This window comes from Ailuropoda melanoleuca, chromosome 5 (assembly GCF_002007445.2).
Source record: "Ailuropoda melanoleuca isolate Jingjing chromosome 5, ASM200744v2, whole genome shotgun sequence".
Taxonomy (NCBI): domain Eukaryota; kingdom Metazoa; phylum Chordata; class Mammalia; order Carnivora; family Ursidae; genus Ailuropoda; species Ailuropoda melanoleuca.
This window is the reverse complement of record NC_048222.1, coordinates 98,066,618-98,084,864: the sequence shown is the minus strand read 5'-3', so window position 1 is coordinate 98,084,864 and position 18,247 is coordinate 98,066,618. Positions and strand designations below refer to the sequence as shown.

Here is an 18,247-nt window from a genome sequence, read left to right as displayed (position 1 = left end):
GTGCGGTAGGGGCACTCTATGTTCATTCCTGGGGTTTTTCCACCAATATACCTATATGAGACTAATATTCTAGATTCACTGTCTTGGCTTAAAATAAGAAAGAAGTGATATTCTTAAAAGAAGGAGGAGGAGGAGAAAAAGATGAAGGGGGGGAGGGGAAGGGGAAGAAGAGAAGGAGAAGGAGGAGAAGTCTAAAATTGTTCCTTCAGAGAAATATCTATTTTAGCAAAATCTAACATAGTCTCAGTGAAATGAGAAGTTATTTTTAAGTTTTGCATGGATAATTTGAGATTAAAAATACAATGCATGCATGTATTGTTAAAGACTACTTCCTGGCTACTGGCCTGCTAATTGTATACGTCTGCAATAATCAGCTCAGGCAAAATGCTCAAAGCTAACAAAATAACCTCAGGATTACTTTGAAAACTCCGTGTCAAGAGCTGACTTTATGCTGGACAATTCTCAAAGCGAGTTCCTCAGCTTTACTGTGGAGAAGCTTCCTGTGGGTTGTCCTTCACATATGGCCCTTGGCGTGTCCCTCAGCATCCTTTGAGGAAACATTATTTCTAAAATAAATAAAAAATCATTAACCACTTAAAACATTTCAAGTATTATTATAAAAAATAAACACTTAATGAGCATTAAATGAGTATTCGAATTCAGTTAACCATAAATATTTCTACTAAAATAACAATGTCTTCATTAAATAAATCTACGGACGTATAAAGGACTTGTAAAGATTCCTATATCTCATTTCTCCCTTCGTGGTATGAATCACCTCTACAGGAAAAAAGAAAAGTAGTGTTAATATAACCTTTTAGCCACTGTGTAGAAATAGGCTTCTTACATTGTTGTCGATGATACAGAGACGTGTAATTAAAATAGATTCTACATGTAGAATGAATAGAAGGCATTAACCTCACAAGCCAATTTCTCCCGGCAAGGTGCTACCTAGTTGTTTTAGCAGTAAATTATTAAGCTGAAAATAAGAATGATATAGCCTGGTTAAAAGAAAAAACATTGCATGGAAACGTTCTTTACATTTGCATGCTTCTTTTTTTTCCCACTGATAAAAGTCATCATCATATGAATGGCTGCCATTTGGTGACCACCTATCATGTGCTGGAACGTAAGCCAGACATTCAGCATGCAAGGGGCCGATCATCACCGCCACCTTGCCCGCCTTGCCGAATAGATATTTTCCCCCAGAAAACCAAAGCTTAGCCAAGAGCAAGCACTTACACAACTAATAGTTTAAATTAGACTGTGATTCAAACCCAGGAAGGCTTTACTCCACAACCAATAGCCGATCGTGGTCTCCACTTCTAGTAAAACTCACGAGCTCAAGAAAATTTAAGATTTGTTTTTTATCCCTGCATTTTTCTGTACACAATAGCCTATCATTCAAATGTCTAAACTCAGATCACGAAAGATTGCTATAGTTACATTTTAATTCTTGCCTTATAGTTAATTCCACAAAGACATTTAGCCCTGTGTAGGTCTGTTCTTTTCCTAGTCCCAAGTCACTGAGGGAAAAAAATGTTTTTTGTTTGTCATATATCTCTCAGTTTCTTTCTAGTAGTGTGACTTTGATCAGCTCAGACATTTGTCAGTTCACACACACCCTCATTTGAAGACTGTTGCAGGACATAGAAAAAGAGATGTTTAGAGTCAACAAGAAGAGCTTGTATGTTCTCTGTCTGAAACTTTTGCTCACTGCTCAGCTTTGTCTGTGTTCACGCTGGGGCGGGTGTGTTTGCTGTGGGGGGGGGTGCGGAGGGGGGTGCAAAGAAGGATATTAAGACTTTTAGAGAAGGAGGGTGGGAGGAGAGATTCTGAGAAACAGAAAGGAAGAAAGAAAAGAAAAGGGAATGGAAAGAGAGGGAGAGGAAATGAGAAGGGAAGGAGGGAGGACTGCTTTGTAGCTGCTAAGATTGCAGACAGAAATAGCACACAACCACCGTGAGCTGTGTGCGACACAGAGACCGAGACCAAATTGTACTCACTTTTATTAATCAGTTGCTCAAAAAGAAGGAAATGACATCTGGTCCTGTCTTCTTCTGCATCTTAATTTTGGGTAAATATTGTAAGTATGCTCACTATTTAATTTTATATGCCTTAATAATATTGTATGAACTAATCACAATTACAAATGTTTACTACTTACATTTATGCTTTTAATATAAAAATGCTTTTTTCTGGTAATTGTACTCTCACTTCAGAATTATTCTTAAGTCATTTCTGGTATTTATATTAGAAACTGGAATATATAGACAAGGCAGTAGTTAAGCAAGATTAACATGACATACAAACCTATGCTTCATAACAACCAATTTGTTTAAGCAACAATTATTTTATAAATAATTTGATAATATTTCAAGAGAAGCAGTCTTTAAAGAAATTGTGTTCAAGTAAGATGCCCATTTGAAATGTTCTGGTAAAGTCTACATTTATTTTGGTTTATGTGTAGTTGTAATGCTTCGTGGTCCCGGTCTTTGTGATTTGATATCATAGGTGTGCCTTCTCACTGAGAAATGCATTCATAAAACTCCTTTTTTATTTAACAAGATCTCTCACTCTTCCTTGGAAGAAAAACAAGGAAAAGCACAAAGCAATGAAAAGCACAGACCAGGAGCCCAAATGGGCATTTTTCCTTTTGTTATAATGACAGCTTGCTCTCTCTCTCTGTGCTATAGTTTATTTTTCAGAAAAAAAAAGAATGTAAATCAAGAAAGAGTCTTTCTGCATTCAACCCTATTTAAATGATATTACGTAAATAGAAATAGAATGTTTATATTTCCTAGGTGATAAATGCTGAGAAAGCCAAAGCAAATCAAGAAAGGAAACTTTCTGTGTATCTTTAATACCTTATGATGCTGTGAGTGATTAAGCTTTAACAAATTTAGAATTCACATGCACGTTTACATCTCTCCATTTCTTAAAAGTTTGTAGAAGTCAGTTTTCACTAAGATATTCTATTGACTGTGTCTCCAAGTAAATTTCCATCCGAACTCTCCCGGTTCTGATGGCATGTCTCGCATCAAAGTGATTTTTTTTCCCTTCTTCTCTTGACCTCCAGTGTGCTTTACTTTAACGGTCAAATGTGAGAGGCAGCATCAAAACCAAAGCAACATTTCAGAATCCTGGAGAAATATTCCAGCTCCTAGCTTTCTCTGTCTCTAATCTTGGTAATCATTTTTCATTCCAGTTTTACTGAGAAATAATTGGCATGCATCACTGGAGAAGTTTAAGTCAAAAAGAACGATGGTTTGACGTATATGTATTGTGAAATGATTACACAGTAGGTTCAGCTAACATCCCTCTTCTTATATAGATTCAATATAAAAGAAAAGAGAAAAGAATAAAGGGGAAAAAATTGTTTCCCTGTGATCAGAACTCTTAGGATTTACTCTCTTGACACCTGTCCTGTACATCACCCTGCAGTGGTGGCTGTCATCATCATGTTGGACATGACATCCCTAGCACTTATTTCTCTTATAACTGGAAGCTTATATCTTTTGACCACCCTCCTTCACTCCCGCCACCCCTCACCCCCCCCAATTTTTCTGGTTAACCACAAGTTTTATCTCTTTTTTCCACTAGTTTATTTTGAGACTTTCCTTTTTTTTTTAAGGTTCCACATATTAATGAGGCCATACAGTATTTGTCTTTCACTGTCTGACTTATTTCACTGAGCATAATGCCTTCAAGATCCCTCCATGTATCACAAACTGTAGTATTTTCTCGTTTTTATCACTGAATAATATTCTAATATATATATATATACACACATATATGCCACTACTTCTTTATTCCTTCATCCATGGGTGGTCATGTAGCTAGTTTTCATGTCTTGGCTATTGTAAATAATATTGCTAAGAATACCAGGGTGCACATTTTAACGAGTTAGGATTCTCATTACCTTTGGCTATATTTCTGGAAGTGCAATTGCTGGATCATGTGGTAGTTCTCTTTTTAATTTTTTTTAAAGATTTTATTTATTTATTTGACACAGAGAGAGGCAGCAGAGAGGGAACACAAGCAGGGGGAGTGGGAGGGGAGAAGCAGGCTTCCCGCTGAGCAGGCAGCCCAATGCGGGGTTCGATCCCAGAACACTGGGATCATGCCCTGAGCAGAAGGCAGACGTGTAACGACTGAGCCACCCAGGCGCCCCTTATTTTTAATTTTTTGAGGATCCTTCCATAGTAGCTATGCCAATTTACAATTCCACCAACAGTGTGTAAGGACTCCCTTTTTTCCACACCCATGCCAGCTTTCTTATCTCTTGTCCTTTCAATGATAGCCATTCTAAAAGGTGGGAGGTGGGATCTCATTGTGGTTTTGATTCACATTCTCCTAGCATATGACTAGTGATGTTGAGCACCTTTTCACATACCTACTGGCCCTGCATAGGTCTCCTTTGGAGAAGTATGTATTCAGGTTCTTTGACTATTTTTTAATTGTGTTATTTGATTTTTTTGCTATTGAGTTCTATGAGTTGTTGTTATGCTTTGGATATTAACCCCTGATCAGATATATGATTTGCAAATCTTTGTCCCATTCTGTATACTTTCTTTTCACTTTTTTGATGGTTTTCTTTGTTGCTCAGAAGCTTGTTAGTTTGGTATAGTCCCACTTATTTCTTTTTTGTGTGTTGCTTGGGTTTCAGGTGCCATATCCAAAATATCATTACCAAAATCCATTTCAAAGAGCTTTGTTTCTATGTTTGCTCCTAGAAGTTTCATGGTTTCAGTTCCTACATTTAAGACCCATTACCTATTTTCTTAACCAGAGGGCCAAAAGTCAAATGGTAAACCACCACTAAAAACTGAATGTTTCTCCTTATAATCCAAGCATTTAAGCTACCAGAGTTTTTAACATTTGTAGCCAAAACCCTCATCAGTCAATAACATTTTACTCTTCCCTATTCCATTTCAATAATAGAATAGATTAAATAAGCCAAAGGAATACTTCCAAGTTAGTTATTCTAATATGGAAAATAGAATTCTAATATGAGGAATTCAAAGATATGTAAAAGGTTTTCAGGGCAGGTTGAAAAGCAACTTTAGTTAATGTGTTACCAGCCAATTCAGCTTAGTTTTAAAAGTTCCCTGTTTACATATTCTCTTTCGTTAAAAAAATTTATTTTCACTAACAAAATATGAAAAGTAGATGATGACAATAATGATGATGTCAAAACCCTCCAACTTTTTTAAATTTAAGTTATCTTGTGATTTAAAAAAATTTTTTTGACTTTGTAGTGTGAGTACTTAAGGGCTCCAAGTTCTCATCCTTCCACACCATCTGCGAAGGATGAAGGCACAAACATCTGATGCACAGTTTAGCAAGCAGGATTCCTGGCGATAGAGTGTCAACTGAGTGGGGAAGGTGGAAGGGCAGGTGGCAGGAACCTCCAAAATAACAACCTCCACCCATAATTCACCTCCTACTTTATCTCACCGTCCAGCTCCAGCAAGAGAGGGTTTCCTATGCACAGAGCAAAAGAAGTCAACAACCACATCAGAACAAAATCTTAAATCTCTGTAACTACCCTATGGTGGTTATTGTTTGTTAGGCTGGTTGGTTGGTTTTTACTCCACTCTCCTGTTGCCTGGGAAAGGCAATGGGATCTCCTAGAAGACTGCTGGCCTGAGGTGCTTCGCGGCACCTCCACGTACTGGTTCAGAGATTTGCGGCAATGCCTTACCCTCTCAAGCCTTAGTTTGTAAAATGGCAATAAATCATTTACCCTTAATTTGTAAAATGGCAATAAAATCTTTCACCCTATCCACATCGCAGAGCCCTTACTTTGCTTCTTTATTACATAAATTACCTCCTTGAATCTTTACAACAACTCTATTAGGTAGACAAAATGAAGCACACAATAAAGGGAAGACCCAAGGACATTCAGTACCTTGTCACAAGACTCAGGCTCATAAATAATAATAAGACTCAAGATTTGAATGTTTTTAATGTCCACGGTTCCCCTAGACCGTGAACACTCTGAGAGATCCTGTGTGTAAGACGTAAGCAATTATTAGTTACCTTTTTAACCAAAAATACTTACTGAATGCCAGTTACTGTAATAAGCATGAGACTAAAGGGTGACTACAGCATGATCCCTGCTCTGAAGGGGAGAATGGAGAAGACAGAAAGTTAATCTAAGATTACCAGTGAGACAAGGGCAAAAACCTAGGTGTACACAGACTGGGGCAACATTAAAATTTAGAAAAGTTTTTCTTTCACCCTTGAGAATTTCTAATTCTCCAAACATTCCTCTGTCTGTAGTCTAGTTAGCTATATTGTGCCGGTGTTGATTTATTAGTTTTAATAATGTACTGTGGTTATGTAAGATTTTACCGTTAGGGGAAGTTGGGTAAAGAGTATATAGGACCTCTCTGTGCTATTTTTGCAACTTCTTGTGAGTCTATAATATTTCAAAATTAAAAGTTAAAAAACAATCCCCAAGAAGAATTGTATCGTAAGTCCCTATCAGCAAATGCTTTACTTATTACTTAAACAGTATCATTAAACAAAAACAATCATTTTACTTAATACTCCAGAGAGACAGGGAACCAGTGAGGAAATAGGAAACAGAAGAAGCCCAAACATAAACTTGATCCACTTCAGTATTCTGCCAAGAACTGATGCAGCTGGGAAAGTCCTCACTTTTAGATTCCAAATGGATACTTACAAGACCATCTGGGCCTTTCCTTAGGTCTTAAAACAGGCATATCTTCTAGCAATTATGCCCTAACCATTAAGATGGAGAAAGGAAGAGGTTTTCCCAGAACAAACCATCAGGATATGAAAAAAGAATACTGACCTATTTACCCACCTCCAAAAGATGAGGGAATAATCTCTCCAATATGCAGACTACAGAAATATCTATTATACCACCCTATATTTTTGAAGATCACTAATAACTTTGTATTGTTCTTTCTTTGAGTTTGGAATCATACTTTTAAATTTTAAGTAGAAAGAAAATTAACAAGTCTGTGCAAATACATCATCGTCTGTACAAAGGGAGACAAAATACTACATTTGTGAACTAAATAGTTTTGCGAACATAATTTCACACATTAGGACAAACTTGTTAAACTGAAATGTGCTTGGAATTGGGCGTTCTACTTAGGTTTGGTTTTTTGTTTTTTGTTTTGTCTGAAAAACTCTAAACATTTCTACCATTTTGATTTCAAGCAATATGATTGTGGTTATAATTGCAGTTGTTATATTTACCATTTATTGAGAGCTTTCCAGGGAACATGAACTATGTACTAAGTGCTTTACAAACATCGGATTTTATCCCTATAAAAGCCCTAAGAGATATTCTCATTTTGCAAAAGAGGAAACAGAAAATGAGAAATATTGAGTAGCATGCCTGGCATCATTCCCTAGTAATTGTTGCAAAAGAGATTTCATTCCAAGCCTATCTCCTTGAAAAGCCTGTTTTAGTAAAACATGATTTGGTTCTAGTATTTTCTAATACTACAATATCTTAGGATTAAAAGGGTCCTTAAAAGATCCTCCGATCTAAGTCACTGGACTTGAGGCTAGTTAGATATTTCTCCATTCTAGAGATTAAGCAATAAAGAAATATTGACCAGCCCAAAGTCACAAAACTGGTATAGCCAAACAAAAACAAAGTTTTCACAACCTGAGGTAAGGCCATCCCCATCCCAGGGAAGAAATCCATGCCTGGTATTTAAAGATCTCCTCCTATGAGCTGGTGTCATCTGCTCTACAGACATCTCTCAGTGCACACCAACGGAAGAGTTAGGATACACATGTATATAATTTGAACGTAAAGAAAATTAAACTCAACCTCTATTGACCCCAGGATTTTGCTTAGAAAGCATTTTTATTTTCAGCACATAACACAGAACTAGATACATAAAAAGTACCAATAAATATTTACTCAATTCCTATGTTAGCCTACCTCTCCACCCTCCTGGGTATAGTCTCCTGGATATAGTCTCCCCTCATTATTCCCACAACCCCAGTAGCTCTATTTCTTGTCTTGTACATAGGGACCTGATACTCTCTCATCCTCTTCAATTTCACACTTTCACCCATCACCCTAATCAAAACAACCGAGAACTTTTTCCTTCTTTGGAGATAAACAGGGGCCAGCAAGTCATGAATATTTCAAATTTGGGTTTTATTGTCTATCAGAACAATTCCAGAAGTCAAGTTAAGAAAAAAAAAAAAAAGGATACTATAAAGTGAGATCTCCTGTTCCTTGTGTTAGAAACTGATATTTTCCTGGAGTGCCTGGGTGGCTCAGTGGGTTAAGCATCTGACTCTCGATTTCAGTTCAGGTCATGATCTCAGGATTGTGAGATCAAGCCCCATGTTGGGCTCCATGCTGGTCCTGGAGCCTGCTTATTTAACATTCTCTCTCTTCCTCTCCTTATCCCCCTACCCACCACCAACCCTCCCCCGTGCACATATTCTCTTGAAAGAAAGAGAGAGAGAGAGAGAGAGAGAGAGAAAGAAAGTTGCCCTTTATAGTAATTTGGCTGTTTGATTTTTTTTTTTTTGCTAAGTCAATTCATTTTATAATTATTTCAATATTACCTGAATTAACTAGGGTCAACTTATTTCTTTAATCTTCCATAATAACAAACATATCTGTTTTTAAGTAATCAATACTTTCAAAAAAAGCCTCTGAGAATTATCCTTGGTGAGGAAGAATCAGGGGATTTTGCATGTGCTGCTCTACACCGCGTGGAACCCTTACTTCTGGCAGTTGTCCCAGCTCCTCTCTCCACTCTCTCTCTCTCTCCATCATTCCTCTTCAACTTCCCCCCAATACTGTCCGTGGAACTCAAGTTCTCCTTCCATCGTGAAGAACAGCACAGCTCTCTGGCCTGAGTCCCTGTCTCCAAATTCAACTCCAAGTCCACCTTTAGTCAAGGTGATCAGTTGAACCAAATATCACCCATATGATTAGCTACAAAAAGGGACAGCAGATAATCTGATATATTCTTTAATAGTAAGATTCACCCTTCTTAAAAGGCAGCTTAGAGTTAAAATATTTGTTTTTGTTAGAGAATTGAATATGCATTTGAACTGAGAGGCTGTACAATTACATGAGGTAATTCATTGCTTAAAACATCTAATTATGCCACTGTCCCCTAATCATCATTTCTCTTACCTCTTGACTAATATATTTAAAGAAAAATAATGCTTTTTCTGTTTCCAGCATATGAGTCTCTAGTGAATTGTTATCTAGTTAGACAATTTCATCTTATGTCTCTCAAGTATTTTTTAATTTAAGTTTCATAAAATTAGGCTTTTGAGTTTAAGAGAAAGTAAAAGCTTATAGAGTCCAACACCCTCATTTTTTACATAGGAAGAAACTGAGGTCATATAGTTGTGTTCCCTTTTGTTGTCCATTTTATTAGTCTTGATTTACTCTTAAAAACAGGCCTCCAAATTTCATATGTAGGACAAGAAGGGCAGGAAACATCAGAAGGGTAGAACATCGCCTTAAAGTAGAGAGAAACTACACTGAGGTTATTAAAATAAATTTATTATCCGCCCAAATCCCGGCCTCAAAGATTAAGACTTTGCCAATACACTCAGCTTAGTATAATCATTATTCACGTGCCTGCCTAGTAGATAAACATTTTAAATCATTCTCACAACCAGGAAGAAAATGGGCAGGGAGAGAAGGGTCTGATCACGCCTCTCTAAGTCCACGCTTGCAGTCAGACCCAAAGGAACCTTATTAAAAGGGGCTTTTATCAATCTCAAAGTAGATTAAGACCCAGTGGATGTTTTCATTATCTGCATTCCCTCTCCAGTCTGTGCTCCTATGCTATTCCTCAGACAACTAGATTGTCTTTAAAGATTTATTTATTTATTTTAGAGAAAGAGAGAGAGAGCACACAAGCGGAGGGAACGGCAGAGGTCTCTATTCCTCAGCCTCACCATACCTCTTGACAAAACACACACCAAGAGAAACTCTCGCCTCTTGGTCCCCAATCTTGCAACCAGAATTCTTATTTCTACCCACCTCTTATCCTTAAGCTCTCTTCCTTATGAGTTAGGATGTTCATAGAGGATAGTTCCCTATTAAACACACTTTCTGCAGATTACATATGCACCCATATTGCAGTTACCTACATTCAGGGACATTTTGGCTAATTTTTGCAGCATTCAGTAAGATGGTTCCAACATCTGACCCTCACAGCAGAAGGGAGCTATCACCCCATTGGTTCCTCTAGGTGTAGCCATTTAAACAGATAAATCTTACTTTATAGATTTGAAGTCGAAGTGTTAGAGAATAAAACATGCTGATGGACACGAACTGACAAATTCTGAACAAAATTTACTAATGGACATGGCCGGATCCACTGAGAAACATCACATGAGCTACCGCACAAAGACGTTTTGAAAGCTTGTATCCAGGTTCCATGGCGCAGGTACAAATTAATGAAAATAACTGATTACGTACTCAGGTGCTCAGGCACTAACTTCCGAGACAGAACACAATGGGTCGGGCCATTACATTCACCCACCAAACCTCTGATCCTTGTCTTTCTTTTGCAGCCTCTTCTCTCTGCCTGCTTACCCCTCAGCCTTTTAATATTTTAATAGGCTTTTCCCAGAGCAGGCTAGAAATGTTTGATTCATTTTCAATGGTCCAGAAGATATGCCATTTTTACTTTCCTAGTGCTGGCTGATTTGTTGGAAACTGCAAAACTGCTTCGTGGTTTATAAATGTTTCTACTTTCTCACCCATTTCCACCTTAGACAAGAAGACGTCATTAGTCACGCTTTCTGTTAGATTCTCTTAACCTCCACTTAACCTCCCTCTTTGTGTTAAAACCAAGAGGTGGCTAGTTTAGCTAAGTTAAATTTAGATTTTTATTTCTCCCCTTCTGCCTGCAGCCCTCACCCCTGATCTTGAGAGCTCCCTGGAAAGAGGGATTGTTTTTTGTTTGTTGAAATTCAATAACTTTTCTCGACAACTGAGCATTCATCTCCGGTGTTGACCTGAAATAATGAAACAAATCATTTGTCCATCAAATCCATTTTAATGGGAAAAAAATCTATACAAATCTTTTTGTAGTGCTGCTGGCTCTGAGGCATCTTTTTCAAAGTTTCTATGCTGGTAATACATAGCGGGTTCAATATTATTCTCATGGTCCATTATAGTCATTACCTAGGAGGAGCTGCACAAAAAAATTAAATAGACTTATTCCCTTCCCTCTAGGAGTTCACAGTCTATGACAGCTTTAAGGTCTGTCTTCTAAGATAGATCCGAATAGGCACAGGCTAGAATTATTAACTTAAGATGTGAACAGATAGGTCAAGGCCAAACATTTTGTCATGATTAAATCCTCTTGACATTTTGCCTGTGGTACAGCTCTTAATGAATACCTGAATAGATAATTAAGGAGCAAATGTGGTGCTGATCAAGAAGAATGGAACTTAACAAGCCAGTGTGTTATCAAGGAATCAAAGGAAGAATGATGCTACGTCATATGGAATAAAAATAAGTAGTGTTTGCAGATGGAGAATAAGCTCTAAGAGATTAGAAAATTCAGTGAAATCTCCCAGCAGTCCATGATGGAGAGGCAGCGTATCCTTACTGAGGCACGTACGTGTTGGTAGTGGTGTTAGTGCAACTTTATAAAGCTATTATATGTGATCCAGTCTCAGAACGGGTTCACATTTAATGAAACTCATACAGAACAAGGGCATTCACCTTTATTCGTGCCTCCAAAAAGATTTAAAGACTTATCCATTGTATATAGTCTGCATGAGACTTATTGAAGTCCATGCACTCTCTTCTCTATCACTCTTCAATCTCCAAGAACTTTTGACTCTTTACCCAGATTTCTCTCTTTGATGCAAGACCACGTGGACCCCCACCTGCCTCCTTTCCCCCCATCACCCAGCCCTTACTCCCGATACAACACGCTCCTCTGCCACACAGTCTCCTTGCGCACAAAATTTATTGTCTATTCTGATTACTTTTTTCAGGAAAATTCATCTCTCAGTTTTTCCCCTAACGAAGTAGAGGGTAGGGAGGAGTTCAGAGAAGGTTAAAATGCAACGCCAACATTATTGGTCATGAAATTTCAGGGTATAGGAAAAGGTGTAAACTATTACACACATACATACACACACACACACACGCAAAGACACACAGAATAATAGCTTTGTTCCATCATTATAGGAAGTATATCAAAACCAGATATAGGATACAATTACACAAATTTTCATTCTCAGGCCACAAATCTCAGCTGTGCAAAGGTGAAATTTTGTTTCTGTGACTAAACTGAGAGCTCGTGACTCCCACAAAAAAATGATAGACATTTAAATTTGCTAATTCAATGTAGCTTCATTAAAAAATTGGCAATTTATCTTTCAAGTACAATCTTAATCCCTTAAGAACGCTTACCCAGTCCACCCACACATGTAGCATGTAGGTTCAGAGGCAGCTTCTGAAACATGGAAGGGGAAGGCAGGTGGAGGGATGAACAACTGCCGTAACTTTGCCAGTTCTGTGTGAGGTTTAGCTCCTCTGTCAGGTGTTGGCATCAGCACTCACCAAAGCATTCAAACACTTCCATGTTCTCCAGCTAGCAGGGCTGGAAAATCCACATGCTTCTACCCGGCAACAACGCCTCTCTACATTGACCGTCTGCTTGTAGCCAGCCTTCTCCAGAGAGCAGAGGAAACCCTCAAATGTCCTTTACCTGTTGGGAGCCCAGGGGAATTTAGGGCTGACTCAGCCCCTGTGCTAGTTTACCTGGCACCACAGCTCCCCAGTCCCCTCGCATTACGCAAGATATATGGCTTCAGCTAGAGATTTGCCCTTTCCTCGAGCTGTGTATTAGGATTTGGGACAGGAATCACCTCTATTTGGGCACCCCCCTCCAAGCTCTTTCTGTGATTTCCACCTCCCCTCTTCCCCAAAAGAGCTTCAGACTCCAAGTGGACAGGGTTTTTCATTCTCACATTTTGTTCCCACTGATTTCAAGAAAACTGCTTTGAGAGTATCACACAGGCTTACCCACTTCTTTAGGTTGGGGAAACACTCAGTTCTGGGAGTCCTTCAGTATTTGGTCTTGACAGTCAAAACAAAGATGGTAGAATTCAAAAAAATAAATAAAAAGGAAAAATATGCTCTCTCAAGTATCTGGCCTTTGCAGTTGAAAGCCATGGCTTTTAAGCTTTGGAACTCAGGCAAGAATTTGACTATTCCAGAAAGGCCCTTTTGTGTTCTTCCTTCTTTGAGCAATAAAGTACAGTCCAACTGCCTAGTATTAGTGGGAGAAGGTAAAAAATGAGTAACTAGGAAAGAAGAATATTTGGATATATGATAAAAACATGCAGCATTTGATAAGCAGGAATTATATACACAAAACCATAGTAACTTGAAAAACTAATTATAATGCCATACTTTAGTAAAATGGAACTCTTTTGAGAATTTGCAAAATATTTAATATCAAATATTTACCTGGATTTCCCAATAATGATAAGTGGATACAAGTAACTCTACATGTTTATTCTCACTTTTGAGAAAATTCTAAAGGAAAATCAGAATATTCATAATTTAAATAATGATGATAGGGTTATTCACTTTATCAAAGGAATTTCTTCATTTTGTTATTTTTTAAAGTCACATGAAAGTGTACCTATTCTATCTGGATTTTAACCTAAATATCATGGCTATATCTCATATTCTTGCTGATACCATTTCCTCACACCTTTTCATTCTGTTGCCCAAACCAGTTCTTCTTATTCTACTTACACCTACCTTTTGCATAATTTTTATTTTTAATCTCTTTTCCCTACATTTTACTCTGCTTTCTTTCCCTATTGTTCTAACCAACACTGATCACAATATTACAGATGAAAACACCACAATATAAAAGCTTTATTTGAATTGTGAAAAATCCCAAATCGTTGTGTTTGCCTATTAACTTTCTTCTAAGAGAATGTGTGAAACAATAGAGTTTGTGCTCAACATTAGGAAGGAAAAAAGAGTAGTCTGACATCATGCTCTCATCACCAGGAGATTGCTGTGCTCTAACAAATGCTCTTCTCCAGTCGGTCCCCAGGAGCCTACACTACTTTTAAACTTATTCTGGGGAAATTGCTGCAAATGTTTAATATATATTATAATGTGCTATATTCTATGTCCTTAGATACACAAAATGTGCTAAACCAGAGTTACCATCTTCTGATTATTAACATGAATTATTTATATTGCTGAAGTTATAACTAGCGTCAATTACATTATTGAAGTTCTAGTTGAAGATAAACACATGAAGGTATTGTCTAATTAAGTCCTCACATGGACTCCGGAGGATAAATATGTTCTCACCTCTCCACACGAGGGACTGTCTCAGACTTAGGAATTTGCTAAGATCACCAGCTCATAAGTATTTAATTTAGAACTTGAACTCCAGTTTATCCGATACCCAAGTCTGAGTTCTTTCCACTCCTCATACAAACACCAAAATCATGATACATAATTATTGCATATTATCTCTCATTTTATAGAACAAATATTTTTATTCCCAATTACAGACGAGCAAACTGATCAAGCAAGTTGAACTCAGTTCAGATCCGCCACTGACTGTTTCCTGGGGGAAAAGAGAAGTCACTGGCAAGCACAGATAGAGTGTGGGCAAGGCCACAAAGGAGGAGAGGGCATGGCAGATGCAGGAAATGATGAGAAGTTGGGGTGGCTTAAGAATAACGAGGAAGCAAATGCTTGGAGATAAAGTTAGAGAAGATCATTGGAACCAGATTATGAACTCTTTGTAAGCCACTCTCAAGAATGGGCTTTGGGCCACAGTACATAAATGATTGCAGTAGAAGTTATGCACAGAATGATATAAAGAGATTGATTGTTTAGAAAGTTACTCTGGCAACTTACCAAAAATGGTCTAGAATGTGAGACCCTGAAAACAATCCCTACAGGAAGTGTCCACTACACTTGAGTCACTAGAGAGATAGAGGCTATGATCAAGTCAAGTTGGCTGCTGTTTTTTACATTGTTTTCATAGGACCTTAATATATTTTTAATATATTTTCTCCCTGACTTGTACCTACAAAATACACAAAATATGTGTGGAATACTAAGCAAAGTTTTTGTCTACTACCCTAATACAATATGACTGGCTTTTTTTGACATTGCACTCCACAAACATTCAACAATTATCCCTACTTCTAGTTCCCCAAAGAGTCTTTTGATCAACTCTGTGCCTGTATTTACATGTTTCCTATTTTTCTTGTGTTATTTTCTCACTGTTTTCTTTAATTGCATAAAGCTTTTGGATCCAATTTGAAAATAAGGCAAAAGACAAAACATAATAGAAAACATTGTTAACAAACATACATACAACAATGGACAACAGTTGGACAATGTGTTCATTTGAATAAAATGGAAGACACTATCTAGAAGTACAATCTCTACTCCTTAATCAATAAGTAACTTTGCAACACAAAGCTGTTACTAAGAAAGTGTCAGTAAACAAACTTAAGGGATTTTTCTCAGCATTTCACAATACACAGTAACCTCACAATAGTGGAAAAACAGTATAGATATAAATAATGTAAAATATTGGGTTCACAGGGCCAAGGCATAATATCTGTAAGATATAATTTTATTCTTTGTTTTAATATGTTCATTTTTAATTAGTAACACTACTCGTGATAAGTTTAAGGCACAAATGTACATTCATTACTTTATTTCTTGGAGTTTCCTTGATGAAGGTCACAGTAAGAATGCGGCAAAATGGTGCTGAAAGTTTAGGGCACATTACTGATCATGCATCAGAGAAGCCCTCAACCCTCAGCACATTCCTAGTCTCCCTAAAAATTGCAGATCCATGGTCATGCTATTTAGAAAAGTAGCTTTCCCAGGACATCTTCAAAATAAGAGTATATCTTATTATTCCTGCAAGCATTGAACCAAAGGCGATACAGTGAGTTGGCCAGTTAGCTCAATTGGTTAGATCATGGTGCTAAAAGGGATACACAACTGAAAATGGGATCCTTTTGCAGATATTGTAAACATTATGTAAAAACCATTACTAAAAGCATCTGTGACTAGAAATGTTATAATCACTAGTCACAGAAAACTAAAAAATAGTTTCCATACATTTATGGAAGAACAAGAGATTCACTTTCAGCTGGACAAATCCTTCCACTGGAAATTACTTTCTGTTGTAAACTATATTAACTCTCAAAAATAATACAGTCTGAAAATCACGTGCATTCTGAGGTTGGACTATCGGTATGCTACTTAGGGCTTACAGTGGTAAGCTCAAGGAATGCCAGGCATACATAATGCACAAAGTTTACTTTATGGTTTTCCTAAAAAGATAAGTTCCGTGTCAATTTGTCAGTTTAGGAAAACCTAGTTTTTGGATTTTTGTTCCCTTGATTAATGCAGATGTATATTCTAGATTCAAAATCTAAAATCCAACCTCTCTTTAGGATTTTTACCATCATTTGGTGACAGACTACAGCTGTGGTAAATACGGTATTATTCCACCACTAGCTATACTGAAGAGCTAGTCAAATTTCAAATATTTCTTTTTGCATCTCTTTCTTTCCTTAATTTTCTATTCCTTTCATCCTTTCTCCCCTTGCCACAAAAAAAAAAAAAAGAAAAAGAAAAAGAAAAAGTTTCCTTTGTCTAGTTGTTCCATAGACAAAAACTTTGTCCCTAGAGTGTCTGAGTCTGGTAAAAGGGCTAATGTCTTTTGTAGAAACAAAGATTTGGTAGCTACACTAGGATCAGGCCCAGGATGTGTCTGGGGAATTTATAGAAATTGGGTCCTAACTAGCTGAAGCCAGAGTCTGGAAGAAGAGCCATAGAGATATTCACAGCACCACAATTTTAAACTACTATTCCAAATGTTTCAAATACATGGACAATTATTCATTCTTCCTTTCCTCTGACTAATATTTTTTTGAGTTCCTACAATATGCCTAGCATCAATACAGGCATCAGAAATCAAAGGCAGACAAAACAAGAAAGATGGCTTGCCTATCGGAATTTACATTCTGGGGGTGATATTCAAATTACAAGAAGAGGGCACCTGGGTGGCTCAGCCAGTTAAGAGTCTGCCTTTGGCTCAGGGGCTCCCTGCTTAGTGGGGAGTCTGCTTCCCCCTCTGCCCCCACCCCCCATGCAAGCTCTCTCTTTCTCTTGCTCTGAAAGCATGCAAAAATAAATTAATAAATCTTGAAAAAAAAAAGATAAACCAATAAATAAAATATCCCTGATAGAAGTAAATGTTGTGAAGAAGGAGGAGGAAAAAAAAAAAAAAAACACTGACAGTGTAATAGGGTAGTAACTAGCAAGGAATGTGGGAAGACTTGAGACAGAGTGATCCCAGTTAGGCAGGGATATTTATCTGAAACCTGAGTAATGAGCAATAGTCAGCCATGACCCACGGGAAGAACAATCCAGGTATCCAGATGGATAGAATGGCTAAATCAAACACTGTAAAGTAGGAACAAACAGCCCATCCAGATATGGCTGGAATTAAGTGAAGCAGGAAAAGTGGAAAGTAACCAAATCAGTGAATAAGAGTGTCTCACTCATGTAAGGTAGGGGAGGGGTGAGGGGGAGGGTAGAGAGTTTGGATTCTTATCCTAAGAATAATGGGGTGACATTATAAGTTTTGAAAGAGGATATTTTCGTGATCTGATTTCTTTTTGAAAGATCCCTCTGGCTAATGTATGGAGAACAGGTTAAAAGAGAACCAGGAAGTCCAAGTGAGAGACTACTGCAGCTAAGAAAAGACAGTGGCGGACCCTATGAGAGAAGGAAGAAGCCGAGAAGAGGAGACATGGGCACATTCAGGATAGATGTGAAGAGAAAGTCACCAGCCCTTGCTAAAGGATCACAGGTGGGAGGTGAGGGACAAAGAGAATCCTTTATCCCTAAAAGGGGAGAGAAGGCAAAAGGAATTGTGAGGCTCAGAGAGATGCTAAGGGAATTTTCTTATAAAGGAGAGAAGAATATGTAGGAAAATAGCTATGTAAAGTACAGATTTTCTGCTTAATAATTCAGTTCTGGAGGAATGATGCTTGCCCTCACCTGCCACAGATGAGCATCCAGCCCTTTTATTGGTCTAATGAGCTGGGTACAGATGGGCAGGTCAGCCTGCAGCCACACAGAGGGAGCCCAGCTGGCAACAGCCATGCTACAGTATGACCAAAGAAGAGAAAATGAGTCCTTCCTCACTGTTTAACC

At 37.7% G+C, this 18,247-nt stretch overlaps 1 protein-coding gene across 14 annotated transcripts in view; it reads left to right on the top strand.

Moving 5' to 3' along the window:
• The first annotated feature begins 1,613 nt into the window (after positions 1–1,613).
• The window catches only part of RXFP1 (relaxin family peptide receptor 1), a 98,064-nt gene continuing 81,430 nt past the window's right edge, over positions 1,614–18,247 (top strand). For 6 of the 14 annotated variants that reach the window (XM_034661449.1, XM_034661448.1, XM_034661447.1 and 3 more), the window contains exon 1: positions 1,763–2,086. In XM_034661449.1, the coding sequence (XP_034517340.1) occupies positions 2,038–2,086 (49 nt within the window). In that variant the 5' untranslated portion in view covers positions 1,763–2,037. Of the gene's footprint in view, positions 1,688–1,758; positions 2,087–10,271; positions 10,434–18,247 lie in introns of those variants that run through there. The other 8 variants (XM_034661451.1, XM_034661450.1, XM_011228020.3 and 5 more) reach the window with 5 other exon arrangements.